General features: G+C 40.0%; 1 protein-coding gene across 1 annotated transcript in view; it reads right to left on the bottom strand.

Annotated features, from left to right (window-relative positions):
- Positions 1 to 22,750, bottom strand: part of LOC308285235 (calsyntenin-2-like) — a gene marked incomplete at both ends in the record, with an annotated part of 86,416 nt that overhangs the window by 1,967 nt on the left and 61,699 nt on the right. Inside the window, 2 exons of the mRNA XM_080725953.1 lie at positions 387 to 532; positions 4,926 to 5,096. Of these exons, the coding sequence (XP_080582079.1) occupies positions 387 to 532; positions 4,926 to 5,096 (317 nt within the window). The remainder of the gene's footprint in view (positions 1 to 386; positions 533 to 4,925; positions 5,097 to 22,750) is intronic.

Raw genomic sequence — 22,750 nt, 5'->3', positions numbered from 1 at the left:
GAGATACCAGGTTTTTTGCCTGACAGTGACGATATTCATCATTTTCACTCCCAGCGCCTTATATATTTATAGCATATTTTAGCGATTATGTTGTGAGGAAAACATTGAGATAACAGCCATTTTGGTTAGAACTGACTGAAAATAACTTTGTACTTCAAGTTTAAAATGATACTAAATATGTTTTTAAGTGTCCAAATAAATTCCAAATATTATCAAATTATCTCGTGGCACCCCTGGACTGCCATCACGGCACCCCAAGGTGCCCTGTCACCCACTTTGAAAACCCCTGGTCTAACCTAATCACTGAAAAACCAGGGTTTGGTGGAGATCTCCATCTTTGGCGGTGAGTGTGTTAAACATTGTAATGGTGACAGCCCTATTAATACCTCCATGTTGAACTCGTTGCTGGTGTAGCGCCCGTTGAGCTCAGAACAGGTGAGCCTGAACTTCCTGTCGCTCAGCGCGGCCGGATGCCAGTTCCTGTAGCGCACCTGTCTGACAGCCTGCTCATAATGAAGCAGGGAGTCCACACCTACACAGCAACAACACATGATAAACATGGAGTCCACACCTAAACCACAACAATACACAAGAGAGGCATATGGATTCTACACCTTCATAACAATACACATGATAAGCATGGGGTCTATACCTATGTAGCCTCGGAAACCCAGGCATATTTTGGTGATCGGAAGAAAAATAAGCCTGGGCGATCGCGTTAAAAATCACTGTTGTAGGAAGTGCAGAATTTCCCTAACCAATCAGAGTGCAGAGGGGCATCGCACCGAATGTGTTGACGTCATGACGCAGCAGCGTTCTCTGAGCCCTGTGCTGTGTCCGCTCATCAAAATGTGTCCAAACGGCAACTACAACCAGGTTGTTTTTTTTGGAAGGCTAACTAGTAAGGATTACAACTATTTGGAGACATGGCTGAACCCACCACTCCATCAAAATCCATCACGGACGTGTGCCGACTCTGTGGGGAGACGTTTAGTGACCCCCGAAGCAAACACAATTAATTCATTAAGAATGACAAGCAGCACTATGTATTCAGTTGGCGACAAAAAAACCCTTTGGACAAGCCGTTGCAGGAGGGGGAGGTGGGGAGGGAAAACACATGCTATTGGCCGCAGACTCCGGGTCCGCCCATCTGCATACAGAAAACTGTCCACGTCAGATCCAGAGTGATACCTATGTAACAATACACAAAATAAGATTGGAGTCCACACCTACACAGCAACAATACACAAGAGAGACATGGAGTTTATACATATCTAACAATACAGAGAGAAGTGTGGAGTCTATACCTATGTACCAATACAGTATTGTACTGTACTGTAGGCTACTTACTGTAAGTTCTTTCTTTTTTTTTTTCTTTACTGGAGCATTTCCAATTATCTACTCCACTACATCTCAGAGACAAATGTTGCACTTTTTACTCAACTACTTATTATTTGAAAGTTACGGTAGTTAGTAGTTACTTTGAAGATTATTACAACACTTAAATTAACCACTTCAATCCTATATAACCATTGGGTATTCTTTTACTCAAGTAATACATTTCGGTACTTCTCCCGCCACTGCAGGAGAACATTCATACTCTTCATGCTTTTAGTTGTGATGTTCCCCGGTGAACCCTGGTCCCTGGGAACTCCTGCTACTGCTGGCTTTACATTCTAGGACAATGTGTTCCCCAAATGTCCCAGCAGGTCTAGGTAACTAGGCTAAATAAAGTGTGGCAGGGAGACATAGTATATGTAGCCAGTTTTGACAAAGACCGTTCTTTTGGAAAACAAACTTGCGTTTCATAGGAAAGTAGAGCATCATAGCTATAAAATGAGTTTAGGAACTAACCCTTACATAACAAATACAATGAAGGTAATGTTGATTTAGGTTAAAACAGGGCTTAAATAGCTCTATATTCTATGGAGTGATGGTTCATCATGTCTCTCCAGCCTTTTATTAAACTGAAAATACATTTTCAGGTCCGGGATACCAATGTCATCCAATCAGGATAGAGAACTCAGGGATGATACCGATTAAACAAGTGACATCATAAGTGATGACCCAAAGAAATGGAGAAATGAGCAGACAGAATTGGAACTGGAACATTATAATTTTTTTTTTAAAAAGCTAATAAATGCATACTCTGTCAAGAATACTGAAAAACACTCAATAGCTATGATTACTATCAGAATATAGCGTTTATCCTTTTAACAACAACATAAATATACCTTTAAATGTTAAAAACACACAGAGAAATGCATTTGAATAGTGATATGCATGAGTCACACTTTCTATTCAGAGACTGTGTTACTATCCCAAGGTAGTTGGCGTGAATGAAGTTGTGAAATCCTTATTATTTTCCTCTTCTCTTTGTACTGCCTCTGAGCAGTGCTCCCCAACCCCTGCCCCCACACTTCCAGATCCCCCTTATCCACAGTAGTAGAAGAAAGAAAACACAATCTAGTGTCTCCGCTAATAAAACTCATTAGGCCTATTCATTCCACCGCTATTTTGTGGTGATTTATTTTATCTTCTTCCGGATGTACATGACATAAACCAAGGGAATAGTAGGCTATTTAAGCTTAGTACGGCGACGGCAGATGACAACGGCAACTGGAAATGATCAGCGCTCGATAGATCAACCTGCCGCCGTAGCTGCCGTCGGTACTACGCCAGAAGGTCCCTTTCCATGTTGCGCCTAAAACGTCTGCTCCATAGACGCGTCGCCAAGACTCGCCATGGGGACCAACGCGTTCAGTGAAAAAGGTGGGACCCCGTCGCCGACGGCTCTTTGCTTAACAATTTGGACCGCGACGGCGTTTGCGTCATAGCAGCTGTAGTCCCGCTTCACGTTGCGGTAGTAGAAACGGGCTCCTTAAATTCCCCACTATTTTGAGAATGTTGTGGGAAAGGCATAACAGGGAGAGGATTGCAGCTAGCAGATTGTTGCTATGGAGGTACCAACACAAGTTGGTTATTCATGCATCATTTTCATATTTACGTTTACAACCATTTTTCTACTCCCCTCAATAATGCACAATGTCCGCAGGCACCAGGGGCGGAGCGTCCGGGTAAGCTGGGTAAGCGGCCCATATAGGCCCGCGAACCGCGGGGGCCCGCCGTCAGCCTCCGACTGACTGTCAGTCTCAGTCCAAATGACCGTCAATCTGCCTGACCGTCCCCCTCCCTCGCAATTGGGTCCCCTTTCTGTATCGCGCTGCCTCTGTTACACCTATTTCCTGTTTATATTAACCTGGGTAAAATGTCGCACATTGGGAAGTAAAGGGGGACACACACTTTATTGTGAAGGACAACAGGAAGAGCAGACAGAAGTCATGGCTTGATTGGCTTCTATTCACAGACAGACAATATGTTGTTTACGTTCAGTGTAGTGAGAAGTGTAGTGGCTGCAGTGGAACTGCGCACTTTCAAAACCTTTTGTAATTTGTATCAATTAAAATATACCACAGACACTTTCAAACGAGACAGGCAGCAATGCACAACACAAGCAAGCAAGGCATTACTCATGACGGTGGATATTGAACAATTATGCCAGCGAGGAAACTATACAATGATTATCATCAAGGATACTTTCTGATTCTGGAACTGGAACAACTAATCTGTGAGTATTATTGCCTGAACAGGTCAACTGTTAGGACTTCTCTTCTCTATCGTGCACTGCAGCTGAAAGCCTGTATCAACAGAATAATGTGCGTTTTGGTTGCATAAGATGTGATGCACAATTGCTGTGTGCTTGTGTGCATACTATTGTGGCTATGTGTGCCAGTCAGATAGGTCTGTAGCCTAACTGTTTTGTGTAGCTGTATTCATGTATAAAAATACATGGCATAACTAAGGCATAAACTTTATGGCTTAGTTATGCCATATATTTTTATAGAGCTTGACATAGCGTGGAGGCGGCGGCGGCGGCGGCGGCGGGGGGGGGGGGTTGGCGTGAGACGGGTAAGGGGGCCCGAGCATTGTGGCTCGCATACCGGCCCGGTTCTGAATTGTTCCGCCACTGGCAGGCACGATGAGTCACATATCATTGCTGTGGGGTGGAAACCTTGTATGTCTAAAATCATAATTTTATAATCACTTTAAAAAAGGTGAAAATAGGAAAGCAAGCTCACAACGCATTGCGATGTGATGTGACTGTGAGCTTATAGACGTGCTATTTTCATAGAACGTATAGCTTAGAACTTTATTCTTTCCATCCACGTCAGATAAACTTTATTTTGCCACACTACTCCCCCCAGTTTACAGTTTAATTTATATTTATTTGTGAATACATTTTCTCCATGGATTTGAATGGGAAAATGCATATTTCCCAACTATGGAGATGACTGACATCTGACATCATGTCTGATGTCATAGATCACATAAGATTGACACAGTATGTCCATATATGGGCATTCCAAGATATGGGCTTAATATTGATGACCTCAGGGATCTCCATATATGGGCACTAATGTATTAGTGAATACATTTTCCCCATTGAGTTGAATGGGGGATATTCAACATTTATTTTTCTATCATTTTTATCCCACGATTTCTTTTATCCCAGTGTCAATTGTCTAATGTAATCCTGGGCGCTACACTCCCTCTGCCAACCTGGGGAAAGCAACAAACTGAGCTCATGCATGCTTCCTTCTGTGCAAGAGCAGTCCAAGCTGTTTCTTTTCACCTGACAGGGGGGATTTCCCTGGTTGGACGTAGCGCGTGGAAAGAACACGTTATTCCAACCAGTTCCTTTCCCCTCCATCAGGCGCCCTGGCTGGCCAGGGAGAGGCAGTATAGAGACCAGGATTACTGCATGTTTTTGTGAGGGTACATTTTTGCCCTAGGTGACATGGGGAGAACATGCAAACTCCACACAGAATATGGAGATTCCTGAGGTAAGGTGTGTGGCATCCTACCATATATGGAGATTCCGGAGGTGGAGTTGGTGGCGTCCAGGTGTCTCCCCAGCAGGGCGTTGTGCAGGAGGTCCAGGCTCTCTGTGTGGGGGTCCAGCTCCTCCCCCAGCACCACCACGTCACAGTAGTCCAGGTTCAGCATCACCTCCATCACCCCAGGCCTGATGGGAGCTAACACACAGTGCACCACCCATCACCTCCATCACCCTGGGAGCTAACACACAGTGCACCACCCATCACCTCCATCACCTGGGAGCTAACACACAGTACACCACCCATCACCTCCATCACCCTGGGAGCTAACACACAGTACACCACCCATCACCTCCATCTGGGAGCTAACACACAGTACACCACCCATCACCTACATCACCCTGGGAGCTAACACAGAATACACCACACCCAATCACATCACCTCCATCACCCCGGGCCTGGGAGCTAACACAAAGTACACCACCATATCAGAGTGAATTGAGAGAGAGAGAGAGAGAGAGAGAGAGAGAGAGAGAGAGAGAGAGAGAGAGAGAGAGAGAGAGAGAGGTGCCAATGAGGGGTCAGAACATTTACTGGTCACATGACCCATGTTTCAGCTCGAGAGTGACAAGCGGGCTATTTAAATAACATTGGTTTCAATAGCAGCGTCACAAATATCGACATTTTTAGGTAAATATACAACATGACAACGGCTTTAAAGTATTGTACCGGGATAACTAAAGTCTCTGTAATATTTACTTTATACTAGGGATGTGAAAAAAAATCGGAAATCGACGCGTCGATCGACGCACGCTCACCGCGACTCAAAAAGTACGAGTCGAAAAATCGAAAAATATATATATTTTTTTATTTTTCAAAAGTTTTTCCCCCAAAAAAGGTTTTAATCGTTCAAAAACGTTATAAGCGTTAATGTTTTCCATATGTGAGAGGACCGTGTGTGTGTGTGTGTGTGTGTGTGTGTGTGTGTGTGTGTGTGTGTGTGTGTGTGTGTGTGTGTGTGTGTGTGTGTGTGTCTGTGTCTGTGTCGGAGACGAGTGCATGCCTGCATGTGTTGTGCATTCGCATGCATGCGGCGCTAGTCAGGTCCGCGGACTACTGGTTGAGAAACACTGCTGGACCGGGGCTGATGTGCGCGTCATAGCAGTGCGCGCTGACTTGCCTGCCTGTATCAACTCTATGGACTGGATGCTTTTGTTTACCTCCTGCCTCTGCATGCATGCTTCTTTGCTTGACACGAAAGCTCGCTTGTTAATGGCAGCATCGCCGTCGTGTGCGATGATCGCAAAATACACGTTAATGCGACACACCCGTTGACTCGGTCGGGGAGAGAGCGAGTCAGACACTGCTCCACATTTGATACACTAGCCTGGGGTGCGCTAGCCTGAGCGCCCCCACTACGTTCCATGGACGTTGTAACTCCGCTTCTAGTCTCTAAAGAACAGACTCCATGCTATTATATAGGGCTTTGATGCAAGTTCTGATGGGTGCAGCTGCATACGTTGTGTTGCTTTAAGTAATTCGCCGTTGTGCTCTCCTCTCAGCTGCTGCTTAGCGAAAAAAAAGTGAAAAAAGTCGATCGACGCGTCGATTTTCGGCCGCGGCGCGTCGATTCGCCAATAATGCGTCGATTAACATCCCTACTTTATACTATTGCCAAAAAACGATGTAAAATAACGTGGTTTAAGATCATTAAAGTCCGGCTGTTGCCTTGTCACTGGGTCACTGTGTCGTCATAACGTTGATAACGTTCACAATAGCACCACCGAGTGGCAGGTGAAAGTAAGGCAATGAATGGCATGTATTATTTTGCTCTTTTGGGACATCAATAGGCTATAAATATATTGTTTGCAAATCAGAAAACAAGATATCCGGAAATAACCTGAGACATTCTTTCTTTTATTTGTCTGAATCGATTCTTTTTATAAAGGTCACAGTCGTTAGAAAAATTATGTTTGTTCATAAGAGCAGCTGCTCTCATTCATTTTGTAAACTTCCGGTTCAGAGATTTGTCACTTTAGAAGCTCCTCCCGAGCCGCCATTGGACTCGCCTCGCCCCATGAAGTGAACGTAGGTGGGAGAACTCTCCGGATAGGGCTCTGCACCATATCACATCACCTGCGTCACCCTGGGCCTAGGAGCTAACACAAAGCCACGTATTGGAGCAGTTGCACCGCTCCAAAAACACTCCCAGGTATAGGATGTGTAAATCAGGGGTTCCCAAACTTTTTTGTCTCAGGGCACCCCATAAATATTTTTTTTAATCCGAGGCACCCCTACATTATAATGTTCACTACCAGCACCTTATATTTATAGCATATCGTCGTTGTCGGGTGGAAACCTAGTATGTCCAAAACCGTTCGTTTTGTATTTATCACCTATAAAATGTACTAAACTAAGTGAAAACAGAAGATCTACAAGCACACATCGCGAGGCGTTATCACTGCGCAAAAAGACCAAGAATCCCTAGATATCGTTGCCCGAATATTACCAGATACAAGTCATGTATGATGATATCCGGATTGGATACTCTCCGAACAGCAAGTGAAATACATTTCATGTTCGGAGCATATCGAACCCCCAATATGGGACCACTTTATTCTTGCTAGAATATGGAGTTAATCTTTATCCCGGATACTGTATACGACCACATGCCATATTCGGAAAATAACTCTAATCCCTGTCTAAAATATCTCATCAGAAATGGACAGCTGTCATTTCTGGAAATGATTCTTAACTCATATCCAATGTCAAGATATTGTACATATATGACCACTATCCATATTTCAAGTCCAAACACCAGAAGTATCTTAAATCCATATATTGTATTGATATGACCTGTAACTATATATGTGCTGATATCCAGATTGGATACTCTCCGAACAGCAAGTGAAATACATTTCATGTTCGGAGCATATCGAACCCCCAATATGGGACCACTTTATTCTTGCTAGAATATGGAGTTAATCTTTTCCCAGATACTGTATACGACCACATGCCATATTCTGAAAATAACTCCAGGCAGTGTCTAAAATATCTCATCAGAAATGGACAGTTGTCATTTCTGGAGATGAGTCATAACTCATATCCAATGTATTGATACAACCTCTAACCATATTTCAAGTCCAAACGCCAGGTGTATTTTAGCTCAGGATACTGTATTGATAAGACCTGTGACCATGTTTCAAGTACACTGGGTGTATTTTAGCTCAGGATACTGTATTGATATAACCTGTGACCATATTTCAAGTGCCAATACCGGGTGTACATTGGCTCAGGATACTGTATTGATATGGCCTGTGACCATATTTCAAATCCAAACACTTGGTGTATTTTAGCTCAGGATACTGTATTGATATGACCTGTGACCATATTTCAAATCCAAACACTTGGTGTATTTTAGCTCAGGATTCTGTATTGATACGGCCTGTAACCATATATGAAGTCCAAACACGGGGCGTATTTTAGCTCAGGATTCTGTACTGATACGACCTATAACCATATATGAAGTCCAAACACGGGGTGTATTTTAGCTCAGGATTCTGTACTGATACGACCTATAACCATATATGAAGTCCAAACACGGGGTGTATTTTAGCTCAGGATTCTGTACTGATACGACCTGTGACCATATATGAAGTCCAAACACGGGTTGTATTTTAGCTCAGGATACTGTATAGATATGACCTGTGACCATGTTTCAAGTCCAAACACCGGGTGTATTTTAGCTCAGGATTCTGTATGGATACGACCTGTGACCATATATTAAGTCCTAACACAGGGTGTATTTTAGCTCAGGATACTGTATAGATATGACCTGTGACCATATTTCAAGTCCAAACACCAGGTGTATTTTAGCTCAGGATACTATATTGATACGACCTGTGACCATATTTCAAGTGCCAATCCCAGGTGTATTTTAGCTCAGGATACTGTATAGATACGACCTGTGACCATATATTAAGTCCTAACACGGGGTGTATTTTAGCTCAGGATACTGTATAGATACGACCTATGACCATGTTTCAAGTCCAAACACAGGGTGTATTTTAGCTCAGGATACTGTATTGATATGACCCGTAAACATATGTCAAGTCCAAACACTAGGTGTATTTTTATGTCAGGATACATTCTTGATTGATATGACCTATAACCATATTTTAAGTCCTAACCATCAGGATTCACCATACCAGGATACAGTTCAGTGTCCCCTTAAGCCTATACTAGGCCAGCTCCTTTCTCTCTACACCAAATGATAGGTACACATTTCAACACAAGAAAATGACTTAATGCAATTAAGCAAATATTTATTTTTAGAGCAAATATTCTTTTAAATGTTCTTTTAAAACGGGCTAAAACCTAAGAACAGTATTTTAAGAACACACACACACACACAGTTGATTGTTGAATATACTGTAAAATGAATAGAACACATCCAATTCTTACTTAACACACTCCAGGTAGGTAAGAACACTATTTGAAACAGGTCAGTGTTGGACAGAATAAACAAATCAGAACCAAAAGCATGAACAGAACACCACCATTAATTGGCACGGTGCAAACTATAATCCCATGTTTCCAGAAGATGGCATAAATGTTTCCCATTCTTCCATAGCTTGTTCTGGTTATTCTGGTTCAAATCTGCTGCTGAGCCAATGAAACAAAGCCATGGGAATCTGAACAGGAAACATTTATGCCCCTTCAAAAAACCCAAGAGTACAGTTGTACACAGAGCCTATAACAAGCCTTACTAAGTCCCAGAGGTGTCCTCCTCACTCTGCTGCAGGTAGATATGCTTGCCCTCTGCAGGAGGGGGGGCTCTTCTTGTAAACTGTCCACGATAGGTGTGAACATGGGTGGACCTGGGCTACACAACCTTCTTCCCATTGTCATCCAGGACCTTCTGACAGTCCGCCATTTTTGGACAGCCGTGATGAGCGCCACTTTGGTGATTTGATTTTGAAAACAGTTTTGTCCTCGTCACTGACGGAATTGGCGACTGCACCGCTGAGGTATAGCTGGTCCTCTTTGGACAGTATCTTCTGTCCAACACCGACCTGTTTCTTGAAGAGCTGTGTAACAGATGGGAAGAGGAGGTTAGACTCAACATGTTCTATTCATCCATTCTGGTCAAAAGGAAAACCTTTGATATGGGGCCCCCAGTTTTGCCTTGTCTGCTTATGATAAGCAATTTTAGGCTTGTTGTCTCCACCAGGCCGAAGGCATAGGGAGACAATGTTTTTGCTACTGGCTGTCCGTTTTCGCTATAACTCCACTGAATAAACATTGTTCAAACATACTACCTAGAGGCCAAGGAAAAACCCTTGCCCTGGATTGTGTAAAATATTTGCCATTGATTTCTGTCTAGACCAGAGCTCCATTCTAAAGTTAGTTGGTGTTACAAAAACCATTGTGCAGCAGGTTGTACATGTAAAGACAAAACAGACCTACAATGGCAATAATTTAACTTGGCAAAAACAATATATATATTTTTAATTTGCATACTGTGTGTGTTTGCGCCATCGTGTGCCCTTCATGCGTGACAGCATATTGGGCTGTGCATATATTTTACAGTAGTCTCTGAACATCAAAACCACTGAGGACATCCCTAAAGCCCCTTTTCCCACCGAACAGATTTTGCAACGCAGCGTTGGAACAAGTGGAAAAGCGCCAAAAAGCTGCCTTTGGGAGCCTTTCAGCAATGAGGAAGTAGATACTCTAGTTCTGTGGACCTCTAGTCTGCAACAGAAACAAGCCTAAATAAGCCAGGGACATTTTCCCATTGCACATTTGAACCAATACCATATTACTGTATCTATTTCAACATAAATCGATCAATTCCTAAGCAAAGCTTGAATAATAAAATGTGGGTTTGATTGTTTGGTGTTGCCACATATATTCTGTGAGTGAAACATGGGGAACAGGTCTATGTACTTAAAAGCAAGCCCAAATAGGCAACCACACTTACGAAAACAAGTCCAAACTAAAGCAACCCGCAACTATGAATATTTACAAGCGACTATACAGGAAAACAAGTCCAAAGTCTCTTATAATGAGCAGACCTGGCAACACACATCAGTACAAAAACATGTTCTTTCAGACGACTAAAGTTTGTGCTTAGTCTGTGCCAACTAAAGCGACAGACTGCCAGTCTGAAGGAGCTGCAAAGAGTCTCTTGTAGTCTGTTTGGTGGAAAGTTACCTTAATGATGTGACTTGGTCTACATCATTGAGCACCATGTCGGCCAGATAAAGAGGGGAATGCTGCCTTTCCATCCTCATTTGTTATAATCAACGTAATATCAAACAGCTAACCATATTTTGAGCACACTCTGAGCAACAGCTGTGGGCCAGCATGGATAGGAGGAGACGTGATCAGGTTAACTGCACACATAGATGGTTAACAAACCTTATAGATCTGCCATTTTTAAATAGCCGGTGTACTTTAGAGTGGTCAAACTTAGCCTAGTTCTTTTGTGCTTGTTTTACTTATACCTAGTCCCTTGTTTCTCTTGTCAAACCTGGCAATAAAGCGATTACCTGCATTACACTTGCTGCCCACTAAGGAAGAAGTTGAATGAAACAGATAAGGGCAATAATCAATGCTGGCGACTAGAGAAGGACCAGGAACAAGTTAATGTCAACCCTTTCCAAACTCCAAACCAACTAGGATCTTAAAGAATAGGGATTATTCTGGTCCAGATGAAACACTTATTCAAGGTCACAAAATGAATCTGACCCTGTTCTTGGCAACACAATGTAACAATGAAATAGGCATTAAAGCTCTGGAAAACCAGAGATTACTTTCATCCAATATGAACTGTATGACAATACTCTACATGTTACAGATGGGAAGAAAAAGTAATGTTATTAGTTACTACTTCAATTGGTTTACAGATGCATTAACTTCAGCTCAACAGCTTGTCACAGGCATCATCCAACTCACTGCTACCAGCAGCCCTTGCTGCCAGCTTCCATCCAAAATGACTGTATGGGGGCTATATTATGTCTAGAAGAAAAAAAATAACAATCATACTTGAACTGGGGATGCCCACCCTGACAAGGACTTGGACTTGCAGGAGTTGATTTATTACATTTAGTTGACTGTTCCACTGATAACTATTGTTAAAATCTACAAGCTCACAATTAAAGCAGTGAAAAAAATATGCTGTATGTTGATATGTTTACAGTTGGATGAGAAAACAATGTTGCATTAGTTACTCATCAGTGGACCACCATTTGGGAATCATCAACACTTGAGTAAACAGTTTGATATTTACTGACTCAAAGGCAGTTTCATGATACCGTCATGAAAGCTTATGGTAGGAAGCCTCTCAGAACCCCACCTTTTGGGTAAAATCCACCTTTGGCCAGGAAATAGAATATGCCCACCAGACAGAATTTTTGATTCACTCAAGTGTGCCACCTATCTGGACTGGACAACAATGCTATTGCCCAGACCTGTAGAATAAACTTAAGATCATAAACCTGCCTTTGTTTTTGTGAGTAGTGAAACCATTTCTCAGCAATGACCACCTCACTGTTATATCCCTTACATAAGGTAATTGATAAGTTACATGATCAAACAAATGCAACCGTAATACAACAGGGCAATACCTCACCCGATCTCTCTTGCTGGTAATCATCTTCCTCCTCTTCACGTCCTCTATGGGCCCATCCAGCTCCATCTTCTTGCTGGCCTTTAGGTTTTCATAGCTCTATTGCAAACTTCTAGTGAATTAAACAACAAATACAACTAAATGAACTCTAAATATGAAATAAAGGCATCTCAAAAGGATGATAACTCGAAGAAATAAGCAGACCAAATGTACAAATCTGCAATCTATTCTAGAGTTGCACCACTAACCATTGACAGTCCTAACTGACAGTATAACTCACCTTTTGTTTTCTGATTTCTGTTTAGATGTATGGGCTGCCAAAGGTTGTTGTTGCAGCAGCAGCTCTAGATTCAACATATTTATGTTTTAGCAAACATTATAGAAATCACTAATGTTTGAATAGAAAACAAACCTTTTCAAACAAATCACTTGCACCAATATTACATTTTTCAATATTAGTCAGTGTGCCATCTGTTAACTTCAACTGTGTAATATCATATTTACAATTTAGGCATTTAGCTGAAGCTTTTAATTCAGAGCAACTTACAGTGAGCAAAGTTAACACATACATAGAATGCAGAGAGACAGTGTAGTAACTCAGTAAACTAGGATCACAGGTATGCCAGGACAGCCTATAGTTAAAATTACAACCAATGTAAGGGCATATGTCCCCAAATTAACGCAATATCATACTTACTTCTGATGAGGCAGGTGGACCATTGGGAGTCGTCGTCTTTTATGGCTAGCACCTCAGCCTGCGTCACGGACTCATTGTGTGCGGTACGGAATCTATGGTGGGAAAAAAACACTTTTAAGATAGCACTCATTCAGCATAGCATTATACAAATTGACATCTCACAAAGCAAGGCATTTTCAGAAGGAAAAATAATAAAAATGTAAAAATGCCATCTAAGATCCTCTCCAAGGCCTCTGTAGATTTGCTTGACTGAGGACTGCAGGGACATTAAAACAGTGGTGTCAAATCATGTGCCATGGAGAAGTCAGAGTGCCAGAACACACAGCTGTGGAGACTCCACCACATGCAGCTCAGCTGGTCCAGTGAAATTACTGATAGCAGAAAGGATAGAGTTGAATGCGTATTGGGGATGCAGTGATACTTATTGTGTCCTTTATTAAACATATGTGTCAGGGACGCAGGATGCAGGGCTAGCAGCATCATTGGAAGTTATCACTTTGCACAGAATGCAGCAGACGAGATTTGACTACTTACCTGTTTCAACACTAGAGGGCACTGTTTACCAATATATGGAGTCAACATCTATGCAACTTTAACACAATTGTATACACTATATGTAATGGGGGGTTCCTGCTTGATATTTCTCAGATAAGGGGTCCTTGGCCTGAACAATGTTAAAGTACTTACAGACAACTCTGATGGGATTTTGGATGAGGAAGTCCTTGTGTCCACCCCATCAATATTCCCCATGATGGCATCCCATTTTGAATGTAGGTTTTCTGCCAGGTCACCAACCCGTTATTGAGCAATTATAGTTCTCTAAAAATGTGGGAGAAAATAATATATAGTTATGAATTTAGAATTACTGTCTTACTTGTTGGTGAACTCACTAAGTAGCCTAATACTAGTACATTTTCTGTTGAAATGATTTTGACTGGGCAGAAGCATAATTGCCTTGATGCAGATTCAAACTAGTGTCAGCTGGTGGCTGGACAAACACACCTGCCCTCTGCAGTGGTCTAATTTGAATGTATCTTTCTCAAAAGCCCTTGAATATGATGGAATATTATTAAGGATTACTGGGATTATGGTAAAATCACATTTCATGACACACACACACACACACACACACACACACACACACACACACACACACACACACACACACACACACACAATGCAGTATGAACTCCTGTAAATCAGCTCCCACTCCCACTTTGAGAACCATGGCAAAAAAATCAGTGTTTGTCAACCTTTTTGATATCAATTATTTATGCATTTGAGCCATGGACCACCATTTAGTGAGATTTAGCCTCTCAGTCTCATACCCAATACTTAAGGAATACAGATCATGTGTAACAATAATTTAGCTTGTCCATTTGGTTTGATTTTACAATAATTAAAAGATCTATAGGGGTCCATTTGGTTATCAACTCCCCATCATTTAGCTGGGGACCACCTGGAAGGCTGGAACCACCTCACGGACCACTTGTGCAGTGGTTCTCAACCTAACATGTTACTAAACAAATACTCTATAGCAATGATTACTGTCACAATAACGCTATTTAACTGCTGAATAAATAATGGACCTTGGAAACATTATATAATGGAAACATTTTAACAGGAATGAGGGTTCCTGTCACATATTAAAAGGGGTCTGCAGCCATAGTCTACATTTTGGATTGTGGGGTCCTTGACATGAAAAGGGCTGAAAACACTGGAGTATGAATTCTAAATAGTGAAGTTGTAAAAAATACTGGAAGCAAAAGCAATCAATTGAAATAGCTTTACATACCTGTGTCATCTCCCTGCTCCAAAACTCCTTCTCTGTGTGCCAAAAGTCTCCATAATGTAGATTTTATCCCACAAATAGATTGGCAGCAACCTATCTTCCTGTTCAACAATCAACAGTGATTTTATTTAGTTTAGCTTTATCCTAAATCACTTTTACACAAGCAGCTCTCATGCTTGCTGTTGGTGACAAATGTAACTGCTGCTGGCTGTTTGGATTTCAAAGTGGGGGTGTGCTCTCAGCAGAGCCAATGGTAGCTGGCCACGTCACAGTCACATGACACACAGCCAATCAGGCATTTGCAATTGCATTGTGGGCAGTGTAGTTGATTTTCAAACTGCTTTCCATAAACACACATATATATCATGTTCCTCTCTGTTCCTCCCTTCATATTTCATATGTTTCCTCCAAACTATAATATCCCAAAAGATAGGCATTAAAATGTGTTTTAATCAGATTTAATTACAGATGATAATTTGCTTATATAACCTTGTATGTCGTGTCTGTTGTATGATGATGTTTTTATTGTATTGTACTCATTTCAAGCAGGATAGTTAAGCTTCTGAAGCATTGAGGAATACAGTATGGTAGTGGATCTGAAACATTTCAAAGAAGAAACATTTCCATTAGAGAAGATTTTGATGAGTCTAGCAGTGATTCTCAACTATTTTAATTGCAAGAACCCCAGTTTGACATGCATTAGTCTAAGTACGGACCCCCATTTTATGGCATTCTATCTGAGACCCCAATTTATTGTAAAATCAATGTTAATGGGTCCATTTTGGTTCCATTTGTACACTCTGAGTTACCCATAAGGGTCCATTTCATTCCTAACTATCATTTAGCCGGGGACTCCCTGGAACTCCCTCAAGGACCCCACTTCGATAAATAATGCAGTTAATATCAGGTTGCCATTCCATATATCTTTACTGTTTTTTTTAACCCATTAAGACCTAAGGTCGATACCTTCTAAAGCCTGACCTAAGTTTTCAGAAAAACAACACAAAAATGTTTTCCCCACCTGAGGGATAAAACAGGGGTTCCCGTCCATAATGGGTTGTGTATGTTGGGCTGAGTTGTACACTTTGTAACAAGTTCTATGTCACATCTATAATGTTTTACATTGATAAACCTCATAGTTAATAGTATGCAGTATTAAACTGTGGATATACCCCAGGCAGGGTTCATCGTCATGCTGGCTTGCGGTGGACATTTTTGTCTGAACGATATTTTTGCCATGGAGTGAACAATAATGTTACCAGAAGCACACAAAGTGCCAGTCTCAAATGTATACTAGCACAGTGGTTCTCAAAGCGGGTTGAGAGGGACCTCAAAGTTCCTTGAATGTGGTCCAAATCGAACATTACAGGTATGTAACTCTGAGAGTGTATGGAACCAAATGGACCCATAAACACTCTCAGAGTTATGGGTCCTTAACAATAATAATAATACAAATAAATTGAGAACCACTGTACTAGTGGACTATAGTGTCATACATATCCTGAAGAAACCCTGGAGACTGGGACAGAAATTTAATCTCATGATCAAATTTTCAACATTGTTATGTAAAAACAAAATCTAAAATCTACCATGGACAAAGACAAGTCTCGCCACATATGTCAATGTACAGACATTGATGATCCCTGTGCCAGGAGATATGATGGGATATGTTGTTTTTGTGTGAGTTTTTTTTTTTTTTTTTATCTTTAAATGGGTATACCCCATTTGATGGTGTCCCATAGATGTTCAACAATGACCTATGACAGCTGAGGTCAAGACCTTTCCATTAACAGTTAGCCATTTCTAGCCTATGTAAGCCCTTCTGTGGCTGAATGATATGCCTTTAATCATGGACTCTAGGGTTCAAGATTCAGAGGTCATTATCAAAGCAGTGCTGCTGTGTACTGTTAGATAAGCATCATGGTGTGCCTGTCTGTCTGTCTGTCTGTCTGTCTGTCTGTCTGTCTGTCTGTCTGTCTGTCTGTCTGTCTGTCTGTCTGTTTGTCTGTCTGTCTTTCTCTCTCTCTTTATCGCCCGAGTTCAGGCCACAATGCATTTTGTTATACCCCCTCTGAAGAAATATAGGCCTACTTGTCCTCTAAGGACAACCCACATTCGTTTATAATCGGCATTGTTGCGGCCTATCTTTAGTTTTTTGTTGAGTCAATGTAATGGTACGCTGGACCAATGAAGTGGCTAGTGTCCTCAGGGGTTGCTTATCAAGGAACTTTGACATTCTTGCTAGATACCTTGTTCACTATGTCAATGCCAATAAACTCCCCAGTTATACTCGTCTTGTTAACTTCCAAGATTAACGTAATGCTCATGCTTACCTGTAACTACCATTACATTCAAGAGAGACGCTGATAGTCCAATGAATGCTATGATCCTAATTAATTTAATTTCATAAACATTCAGATGTCCCTAACTGTAATGACACCTTACTGTCCCTTCAACTGCATACTTTATGTGGTCTTTAACCAGAGATGTTCTGTTTTTATCCCCAGCAAAGCATAATCCTTTGCAATGCATACAGAAATAAGGACATTTACAAGCTGACTCAATTTGTTTATTAAAGGTATAAAAACAGACTGATTATGCTTAGCTTCTCTGGTAAGGTCTTTGGAATCTATAGGTCCAATCCCATTTTGACCTGTGAGACAGTCTGTATCCACTTAAAACTCTTGAGCTCGACCCATTTCTTTTGTAACTTGCATCAGTTAGATATTTTACATAATATGAACCCAAGATAGACTGTAATTGTGACACACAAAGATATGCCATAGATGTAATCGGTATTATACAATACTGATACATATGAGCACTCTTTGGGTTATGCACTCACTGTGTGCACAGTATATGCTTAGTTAAACTTCAGTAGTGGAGGCTGATCATTTGATCATGGCTGTGTGTAACTCAGTCATTTACCTGATGTTGAGTAAGTCGTTACCACAACCATGAATAGTGCATGATTTTGCTCTATAAATTCACAGTTCAGAATGAAAGAGAGGAGCAGAGAAGTCAGTTTGGGAAATATATAATAGTTTATCAATTGCTTGTACTAGACAAAGTTTAAAATCTATTTAGCATGAACACCTGCAGATCATGTCTGTCTATCTGTCCGTCTGTGCGTGTGTCAGTTATGCCTTATATCAATCTCCATATATTGCCAAGATCCCTGTTGTCATAAATATTGTGTCAGTCTCATGATAACCAGTGTGGTCGATCCCTGAGTGATCAATATTAAGCCCATATCTGGGAATGCCAATATGGACATGAACTTGTGACCGGGGAAATCACGCTCTTTCGAACGACCATCATTTCGACCGAAGGGTTAGAGACTCACTCCACGGAGGTTAGCGTTAGGGTGAGGGTTAGAGTCGGGTGTCGAAAAGATGACATGTATTAACAGCGACACGCTCCCCCTGTGACCTAACATACCACCAGATAAACCCAAGCCAGCCATCTACTATGATGGCCTGGTGTGTTTCATTTTTATTAAACTAGCAGTCATCTGTGTCTCACCTGTCTTGATTAGGGGTGATTAGGGAGTATCACACAATTAAGGATTGCCTACAGGAAAGGTCAACCCACTACACTTACATTGTTTTGGGCTGCTAGGTTATACCGGTATGTGCAAACAACAATGTGCAAATAACAAGGTTTAACATTGCGCCTGTGAATAAACATTGTTCTATGGACATGATATCCAAAGCTATGCTCATAAATGCGGTCTTGTGTGGACACAGCTCCACAAGTCCTTTATAAGACCTTTTAGTAGCTGTCGCTACTTCTTTCTTGTCTGTTTCTTGTCTGTGTGACAGGGTGCGAGTGTGTGTACTGCATCCTGTAGCTATAATTCCATCCACTGCCTGGGACTGTATCTGTGACAACAGAGCTGATCCCATAACCTGGGGGACATAACCTTGATAACAGAACCTGTGGCCGCATTTGCTAATAACTTCCAAACTTCACAAAACGCTAATAAAGTGAAAAATGACATATGTCACTGTCTTCCAAGGTTCCAAGGTAATAGAAAACTAAGAATAAGAAATGGTCCGTATTCCATAGAAAAGTTGGGGATTTCACCCAGTAAAAATGACCAGATTCTGTCACTTTTCATGAAATATCAGTTTGGACTGTCACCCAAAACTCTCACCCTAAACAGGCCCAATATATGGCAAAAGGTGATCATATGCTACATACAGTATAGGCCCTATTGTCATCTTCTCAAAATAGGTTATCAACATTCCAGACAGTATACTGCATGCATTAAGCCATATTCATACTTCATCCATATTTGATTAGTTATGCCAAGAAAATCGAACCATCGAAAATGGGACACCTTCAGATATGCCATAGATTTGATCTGTATTCTAGAAAAGGATAGTGCTCATCAGAATGTCCAGATAGGACATACGGTCATATTTGAAATACGCATGACAAAAATAAGATATAAAGTGATATTTAGAACACACACGACAAAGATTCCGTATATAATATCCTCATGATGTATATTGGGTTCATATTTGACCAAATATGAAATACCAATGACACTGGTCTGGTCTGTTTTGCCCAGTATAAATCACCCAATTCTGTGAATTTCCATGACCTATTAATATCATTTAAATGCCTCACCCAAAACAGGCCCAATGGCAAAATCTGTAGTAGGCCTAAGTATATTGTATAAGTTACGGTGACGATATATGCTACAGATATTGCCATTATTCTACTCAATATAGGGTGTCAATATATTCCTACACTGCAATACCTCATATTCATATACTTCTTATATGAGAAGGAAATGAATACTTCCATATTCCATATTTGATTAGATATGGGTTGGGCCAAGTGAATATTGAATATCGGAATCCAGAGTAAATATATGACTTTAAGTGATATATGAATGTAATATAGACTGTATTTGTGACACATTCATATACATACCATAGATTTGATCCGTATTCTAGAAAAGTTGTTGAGCTCAGATATGTCCAGGTGATATTTGGAACATACACATGACAGAAAAAAGATGTAACTGTATCCTTCTATAAAATATGTCCTCATGATGTATATTGGGTTCATATTTGACCAGATATGACATATCAATGAAATGTAGGATATATATCAGAAATGTTCTGTTTCGTGACCTATCAATATCAGTTAAAAATCTCACCCAAAACAGGCCCAATGGCAAAATATGTAGTTAGTATATTTTATATGAGAATATTTGATGATATATGCTACAGATATTACAATTATTCTACCCAAAATAGGTGTCAGTATATTCCTATATACTGCAATAGGTCATATTTATATGTTGTAAATGACAAGGAGATGAATACTTCATCCATATTTTATAAGATATGGTTGATGTCAACAAAACCTTAAATATGCATTAGAAATGGTCTGTATTTGGAAGTGGTTATGCTGTAAATATATGACTTTAAGTGATATATGAAGTCAAAGTCTGATACATCAAGATTTACCAGAGACTTAAAGGTATTCTAGACAAAATAATGTGATCAGATATTTTCAGATATGACCAAAGGTCATTTACGGAACACATACATGACAAAATTAAACAGCTGCTTGTATTCATGAACATTCATGATGTATATTGGTTTCACATTTGGCAATATATGGTGCATATCAACAAAACTCAGGATATTTATCAGAAATGTCCGTATTCCAGAGAGAATCCAAAATCAGATATTTGGGGATTCTGGATATTTTAGCCCAAAGGTAATTTACGGACCACGTACATGACACATTTTAAATTATGCTTGTATCCTAGTATGATATATGGTTTTCATGATGTATATTGGGTTCATGTTTGACCAGATATGTTGCATATCAACAAAACTCAGGATATGCATCAGAAATGTCCGTATCTATAGGGAATCCAAAATCAGATATTTGGGGATTCTAGATCTTTTCGCACATTGAATATGCCTCAGAAATGGTCAATATTCTCTAGCAGATCCACTGTAAAGATATGACTTGAGGTCATATATGAACTCACTATCTGACATATGAAGTATTCTAACTAAATATTGTGATCAGATATTTCCAGATATGACCTAAGGCCATTTACAGAACATATACATGACAAAAATAAAATGTTGCTTGTATCCTAGTACAACATATTGTCTTTATGATGTATATTGGGTTCATATTTGACCAGATCTAGCATTTCCATGGAACTCAGGATATGCATAAAAATGTACTGTTTCATGACCTATCAATATCAGTTAAATATGTCGTCCAAAACAGGCATAATGGTAAAATCTGTAGTACGTACATTTGATGTGTAAATCGTTGATGATATATGCTACAGATTATTTTAATCAAAATAGGGTGTCAGTATATTCATATATACTGCATTACGTATATTCATACTTTGTATATGGCAAGGAGATGTATACTTTGTCCATATTTGATAAGATATGGTTGATGTCAACAAAACCTTAAATATGCCTCAGAAATGGTCAGTATTCTCTAGCAGATCCACTGTAAAGATATGACTTGAGGTCATATATGAACTCACTAGTTGACACAACAAATATTTTAGACAAAATATTATGATCAGATATTTCCATATATGACCTGAGGTAATTTATGGAACATATTCTTGACAAAATTAAAATTACGCCTGTATCCTAGTACAACATTTGTCTCCATGATATATATTTGGTTCATATTTGACCAGATATGGCATTTCCATGAAAGTCAGGATATGCATCAGAAATGTTCTGTTTCATGACCTATCAATATCAGTTAAATATCTCACCCAAAAAATGCCAAATGGCAAAATCTGTAGTAAGTATATTTGATATGAAAATCGTTGATGATATATGCTACAGATATTGCCATTATTCTTAACAAAATAGGCTGTCAGTATATTCATATATACTGCATTACGTATATTCATACTTTGTAAATGACAAGGAGATGTATAATTTGTCCATATTTGATAAGATATGGTTGATGTCAACAAAACCTTAAACATGCCCCAGAAATGGTCATTATTCTCTAGCAGATCCACTGTAAAGATATGACTTTAGGTCATATATGAACTCACTATTTGACACATCAAGTATTCTAGAAAAAATATTATGATCAGATATTTCCAGATATGACCTGAGGTAATTTATGGAACATATACTTGACAAAATTAAAATTACGGCTGTATCCTAGTACAACATTTGTCTCCATGATATATATTGGGTTCATATTTGACCAGATCTAGCATTTCCATGAAAGTCAGGATATGCATCAGAAATGTTCTGTTTCATGACCTATCAATATCAGTTAAATATCTCACCCAAAAAATGCCAAATGGCAAAATCTGTAGTAAGTATATTTGATATGAAAATCGTTGATGATATATGCTACAGATATTGCCATTATTCTTATCAAAATATGCTGTCAGTATATTCATATATACTGCATTGCGTATATTCATACTTTGTATATGGCAAGGAGATGTATACTTCATCCATATTTGATAAGATATGGTTGATGTCAACAAATACTTAAATATGCCTCGGAAATGGTCAGTATTCTCTAGCAGATCCACTGTAAAGATATGACTTTAGGTCATATATGAACTCACTATTTGACACATCAAGTATTCTAGAAAAAATATTATGATCAGATATTTCTAGATATGACCTGAGGTAATTTACAGGACATATACTTGACAAAATTAAACTTACGCCTGT

Source organism: Nannobrachium achirus, assembly GCF_963921795.1.
Source record: "Nannobrachium achirus genome assembly, chromosome: 5".
Taxonomy (NCBI): Eukaryota; Metazoa; Chordata; class Actinopteri; order Myctophiformes; family Myctophidae; genus Nannobrachium; species Nannobrachium achirus.
This window is presented reverse-complemented; position numbering and strand designations above follow the sequence as displayed.